Source organism: Rhopalosiphum padi, chromosome 2 (genome assembly GCF_020882245.1).
Source record: "Rhopalosiphum padi isolate XX-2018 chromosome 2, ASM2088224v1, whole genome shotgun sequence".
NCBI classification, from domain to species: domain Eukaryota; kingdom Metazoa; phylum Arthropoda; class Insecta; order Hemiptera; family Aphididae; genus Rhopalosiphum; species Rhopalosiphum padi.
Genome location: NC_083598.1, coordinates 58009444 through 58015965, shown reverse-complemented (window position 1 = coordinate 58015965; position 6522 = coordinate 58009444). Strand labels below are relative to the sequence as shown.

At 24.0% G+C, this 6522-nt stretch overlaps 1 protein-coding gene across 1 annotated transcript; it reads right to left on the bottom strand.

Moving 5' to 3' along the window:
• Window positions 1–5691, bottom strand: LOC132922537 (TATA box-binding protein-associated factor RNA polymerase I subunit B). Its single transcript, XM_060986105.1, has 10 exons — window positions 5437–5691; window positions 4747–5051; window positions 3915–4077; window positions 3742–3857; window positions 3453–3680; window positions 3037–3257; window positions 2775–2958; window positions 2302–2489; window positions 1765–1996; window positions 1–883 (listed from the first exon to the last, which is right to left on the bottom strand). The coding sequence occupies exons 1-10, from the start codon at window positions 5527–5529 to the stop codon at window positions 394–396; spliced, it is 2220 nt and encodes a 739-aa protein (XP_060842088.1). The 5' UTR covers window positions 5530–5691; the 3' UTR covers window positions 1–393.
• Between the last annotated feature and the right edge of the window lie 831 nt (window positions 5692–6522).

Here is a 6522-nt window from a genome sequence, read left to right as displayed (position 1 = left end):
TACAATATAGTATATATTATATTATCATATTTTACACATTTGTTAAATTATTTTCAATAAAAATAATCATTCTTACAGCTTAAAGAATTAAATTGATAATATTACTATAAAATATTATTTTAAGACAAATATATTGTATATTAAATGTTAATATTGTTAATAGATGTTTAAATGTGTTAATTATATGTATAACAAATAGCTTAACTAGGAACTTTACAGAAGAAACAAATTTTTTTTACTATTAATTAAAACTGTGTTTTTATTATATCAATTAGGTATTAAAATTAAATAGAAATCACTATGTAAACATATTTTTATTCACAAAACATTGAGTTAGAAATAATATTGATGAATATAATTACTTTATAATTTGTTTAGCTTATCAAACTACATCTATAAAGTAATATTGGAAATCATTTCTTCACATTCTGTTTGATTAGATGTTTCATTTGATTGAATAAATGTAGATAATTTTGTCTCCAAATCCATAAGTTGCAAATATAAATCAGACATATGACAATCTAAAATCCTACAACACTGATGCATAAACCATAAAAATGAGTGAGGTAATTTTTTTTTAAATACTGTATTTATTTTAGAAATGTTTGCTTTATTTAAAAAATTTTTATTAATATAGATGAACCAATAATTTGAACCAGTTCCTAAAAATATTGTATTTGGTTTTTCTTCATATGAACTATTTGTAGTTTCATTCTGTTTATTTTTAAATACATCTTGATTTATTAAGTAGACATTAATTTGAGAAGCATATGGAAGAGTTCCTACAGTATCGGAATCTCTACCTTTTTGTTTTGTATAATGTAATGGATTACTGAAGTTGACTTCTATAGGTATATTACACTCATCAGCTAAATCATAGATCCTGTAATAAATAAAATTAATAACTTATTACAATTATTATAAATGTGAAATGTAGGTTAAAATAAATTCTACCCATCAAGTTTTAAAATAATGATTTTGATATTTAAAAAATATAATTGTCTTATAAGATAATTTAATATGCTCAAAATCAAAAAAATTAAGAAAGTGTACATTTATTCAGGGGTGTCATTTGAGTTTTTTTATTGTTTGGTTCCAAACTTTTTTGCAGAAATTTAAAATCATTATTAGGCTATAATCAGGGGCACTTTCTTTTTTGGTAGGGAAGAATATATCTCCTCTATCTACTTCTTTGGAGTTGGTCACCATTGTCCTAAATATAGTACCCTGCCTCCACCTCTGCTTTATATACATAAACTATTAACTATTTTTATATCATTCTCTATTCTATCTAACCCCATTGTTTTTGACCTTCCTATCCTTTTATTTCCTTTCATTAATTACTTTAGCCACTGCGTCTGAATTGCCTCTTCTCGTAACTAGACATATCCATTTTGTAGAATTTCAAAACATGTAGAATATATTTATTATTTATTTAAGATGATGCCACTTATATAAGTATGAAAATTTTACCATTGATAATATTTGTGTGAATTATATATACTTTTAATGAATTTATATGGATAAATTACTAATTAATGTTTAAGAGACCATTAGTTCACTATTGATTCATTAAATGTTTAGTGATTGTTTATGTAATTTAGCATTAGTATATTTTATCAAAAAATGATAATTGAACATTTTAAGTATTTTAATTTCTAGACAAGCATAAAAAATTAAGCATTTTACAATTTTATGTCTAGTTCATAGCATATTATTATACTATTTAATTGATGTGGTATTTTATAATATATATATATATACCTTTTTTCATTAGTTAGATATAAAATATCAGTTTGAGTAAAATTTTTCTCTAGAATTCTTTTTGCTTCATTACTTAATTCTATTGAATGATATTCAACTATCCATTTTATAGTTGAAGACAATGGTTTAGTTGAGGCAGGAATTTCTCTATAATTTTCTTTTCTTCCAAAATCAGGTAATGATTGAAGTAAACATTCAGTGTTTTCTCTAAAACTTTTACATATTTTGTTTCCTATTCAATAATAAAAATTAATTAAAAATATATTTAAATGATATAATATTTAAGTCAGTGGTTTTCAAAAATTTCTTTTTGTTCATAGAGCAACTAAGTTGTCAAAAAAATGAATGTTTATTTTAAACCAAAAAAAAAAAAAACCTAAAAAATTATAATAATTCATGATAAACATTAATATATGCAATTAAAAATATTGAATTTGAAGTATCCACGGAGTCTTAAATTACTTTAGCGGAACCCTACAGCTCCACATATACAGTTTGAGAACTACTGACTTAGTGAACATGAATCATAACTATTACCTTCTAATATAGGTAAAGTTGGTTTCATAATATTCCAATCGTTTATAAATAATTGAGTGTTGCGTATATTGCTTTTATACAATTTTTCATGTAGAACATAGTTATACTTAGATACAATACAATTTCTAAATTCTATGTATTGCACATAATCATTCCAGCTGAACAATTTTTTGTCAATTATATTTGATCTAAAAGATAACAACATAATAAATATTTGCATGTAAATAATCTTTAGGTATTTAAATGATGGATGTAACAATATTTTATTTTAAATCTGTTGATACATTTAAGTCTTTTATATTGTAACACATTTTTTTTATCAATTAAAATTTTATTTTATTTTTTTGATTGGAATTTGAAGAAGCTTAATATATAACATTAATTTTATTAATTTTTAACGGTATATCAGAAAATACAAGTATATAGGTCCTGAATCAAAGAGCTTTGGTTTTAAAAATAAATAAATAACATACTGGTTAATTTTTTCAGCAAAGTCTGAGGATAAATTTTCTGCATTACCATCAAGACAAAATAAAAATTTGGCAGCAAAAAGTATGTAAGCCATTATTTTAACTTCTATGTCTGGTAATTTTTGATTACATTTAACATTCGGAGGAGATATTGATACAAGTTTGCAAACAAAATGTGTAAAATCATCTAATTTTTAAAAAAAATATACATACAATAATAAAAAATAATAGATAAAAAAATAATTTCTAAAAAATTAATAATCACTTGGGAGTTGAAGTTCATCACAAAAACGCAACAGTAATTTTTTTAAATCAATATTAGGTAGTTTATCAGCTTTAAAATGCTTCAATAGCATATGGAATTCTTCATTTATAAAATTCCTTGATGAACAAGGTACCATTCTACTTAAGTTAATACCGTGCTTTGAATTTTCTGGTAAAAATAAGTTAACACGATTTACATGCAAATGTCCTTCATGAATCCATCTAAAAACAATAAAATTAAAATTAAAATACAGTAAAACCTCGATAAGATGGAACTTCGGTAAAAAGGAAAAACTGTTAACACGGAAAAATTGCATGGTCCCAAGCGATTCTGTCTTATCGAGGTTTTACTGTATTTAGTTTGCAACCTGCTACACTTTTTATAATTTCTAAGTTTTATAATATAAATTAGTTTACCTAAGTATGTCAGATAGGTAGATATCATCATCGTTGATCATAAGAGCTAATTGTAATATAGATATTAGCTTTTTAATAGATAAAACATTTTTTTTTTCTTTTTTCTTTAAACTATTCCAATGTTTTCTGCCAGCTTTAAAAAGCTTTAATGATTCTTCATTAGTAAGATCTTTAGTCTTTGATGGCATTGAAGTTAGAGATTTTTTTATATTTTTTGTCAATTTAATTCTGAAATAATATTTTTAAACAAATGTACATCAATATTATAAATAATAATACTATATCTTACTTGACTTTCCTTGACTTATTACTTCTTTGCAATAAACTAATATCATCTGATAATCCTACAGAGTCGTTATTTGAATCTCTTGTAGAGTGGTCTAATTTTTTTAATTTCCGGCTAAACTGTAATTCAATTTTTCAAATTAGGTCATAATAATTAATATTTAATTAATAATTTACTCTATTTCGTTTATTAATATCTGTTGTACTAGAATTAATACTAGATGTCAGTGATTTTCTTTTATTGGAACATCTCCTTTTTTTATTCTCTTTTGCTATTCCAATTTTTGCATTTAGAATTTTTTTTTTGAGATTTTCAACTCCATATAAAATTTCACAGTCACTGAAAATATTTTTAATATTTGTTATATGATTATTTTAATAATATTCAGATAATTACCACTTATAAACTGATGTTAACTGATATAGTAATTTTAAGATTTTTTGTAACCAATTGTCTATCAATAAACTTACATTATATTGCCAGGGTCGTTTTGAAGTTTGGTGGCACCTCTGGCGAATCAATGCATTTGCACCCCCCTCCCCTCACAAATGGGAAATTTTCATTTGACAGGCCATTACATTATTATATTTATGTAAAATTATGCTATAAAGATAAACAATAAACACATACATATACCAACCTATTTTATGAGAATATTACCTAGATATAATATATCGATATTTCATTTATAATGAATTGCCGATATTTCAAATTGTATGCTCCAACAGCCTTAACTTTTATATAATAAAAATAGGGAAAAACTTTACTGTAGTAGGTTGTTAAAATAAATTTAAATTTTTTAAATATTACATGACAAAATTATTGCAAAAGTATTATTGAAATTTGCGCCCTGGCATCTCTTGCCCTGCTCTAATTATGACCTAGCCTATTGCTGCATTTTATACTATAATGGTTGTAATCTGAATATTAATAGACTCTTGATGTTACAATAATATTTATAGAATTCAAATAGTTACAACATTTTTTATCAAAATTATTTTATCTTACATATCAATTATTGATGTATTTAATTTTGGAAGTTTCTTAAATTTCTTTGACGTAAATGCAACTTCGATGCATTGCAAATATTGAACCCATAATTGTAACACTATAATTTTTAAGCTAGGTTTAGCTCCAAGTTCGATAATCTCATTTGTAAGTCCCAAAAGAATAAAATTATAACATTCCCAAGATAACAGTTTTTTTGCTTTTTCTAGTTGAGATCCTGTAGTTATTTCATGATCTATATTTGCTGGATCTTCATAGTTAAGATTAACATTTTCATGATAGTCTACGTGTTCTTCTCTAATAGTCTGCAAAATTAAAAAGAAAATAAAGTAATTTAAAATAACATATTACAATAAAAAAAAAAAATGATTTCATTATCTTTGTAAGAACATATTTAATGAAAAATAAGTGTAATTATATACCTACTGTTTTTGATTGAACATACATTTTTGATTAGAGTTTTAAAATATAATTAAATATAAATATAATTCAAGTAGGTATCTCTACCTAACAGATTTAATAAACCCAATTTTAAACACAGAAAACAATGATTTAGATTTATGTCAACAAAGATAATAATTTTAATTTTAAATATTAATAATCATTTTAAATAAACTGTTACTTTTATATTATTCAATAAAATAATTTAATTTTCCTTAAAATAAAAATCATTAAATTATGCATGCTTACTTGAGATTGTATTCCACACTCATTGCACACAAATGCACCATCAGTAACGGTGAAATTGTTATAGCCACAAACAAAACATTCATTTGTTTGCATTTTGCCTAGGACCTACTTATTAAAAATAAACAATTCTAAAAAAATACTTGAAAATTTGTCTTCCATTATTTCGGTATTTTATCATTCTTAATTCAGATTATTAAGACAAGTAATAACTTATAACAGTTACAACAAAATAACAAAAATATTGACTATACATTTCATATCTCTATAGCCCTCATGGTACATTATCATTTATCAATTATCATATTTAAAAAAGGCGGGTTTGTTGATAACAATCATATACAATATATACATATATATTATATATTACTGTGTTAAATAGGAATCGCAGTTGTAGATAATATTAAGTAGGTACCTGTCCTCTTTAATCGTGGTCTCTAGACTTAAAAACAAAATTAAAAGCGTAAAGGATAAATACAATTCCTAACTATAATTTAAAAAATCAAGACATAAAGTTCTAATGACGTTTTATTACATTTATTAAATATTTTCATTTAATAAAATCAGCACTGATATTTATTTTTAAAATAGATGTAGGTAAGTAGATACTTTATTAAACGAAATGCTAAGGGAGAAATCAGAAATATTTGAAAACTTGGCTATGTAGAATATCGAATATCGGGTTTATACCATGCTGATAAAACAGCAACTGTCTGTTTCCCAACAAATAGTTCAATAGGAGACTAATTTTAGTGATAAAAATATAATCATTGATTGTTCAAATTAAAAATCCTAAATAAAAATAAAAAAAAACAAATTAAATGATAACTATAACATTTAAATGTGGAACTAGCGAGGAAATTTTTTTAGACCCTCGATTCTAATTCCAGTAGAAAAGGTCTTGAGTGGGTGATATGTACCGATATGTGGGTTATGCATAGATGGTGCTAGATCTATGTGCAGTAAAAATCGTAGAGTTGTGATTCGAATACTTGAAGTTGGTCTGAAAATACATCATGAGCTCACTAAAAAATTCACAGGGAAATTTTAGAATAAAAATAACATATTATAATGGATAACTTGAAAAAC

Excerpts from the sequence above, each read along its gene's own strand:
- LOC132922537 (XM_060986105.1), bottom strand. The coding sequence starts at position 5,529 with ATGCAAACAAATGAATGTTTTGTTTGTGGCTATAACAATTTCACCGTT. Across the intron at positions 5,052-5,436 it reads AGTGTGGAATACAATCTCAA|ACTATTAGAGAAGAACACGT; the intron begins GTAAGCATGCAT and ends TTAATTTTGCAG. Across the intron at positions 3,258-3,452 it reads TACCTATCTGACATACTTAG|ATGGATTCATGAAGGACATT; the intron begins GTAAACTAATTT and ends TATTGTTTTTAG.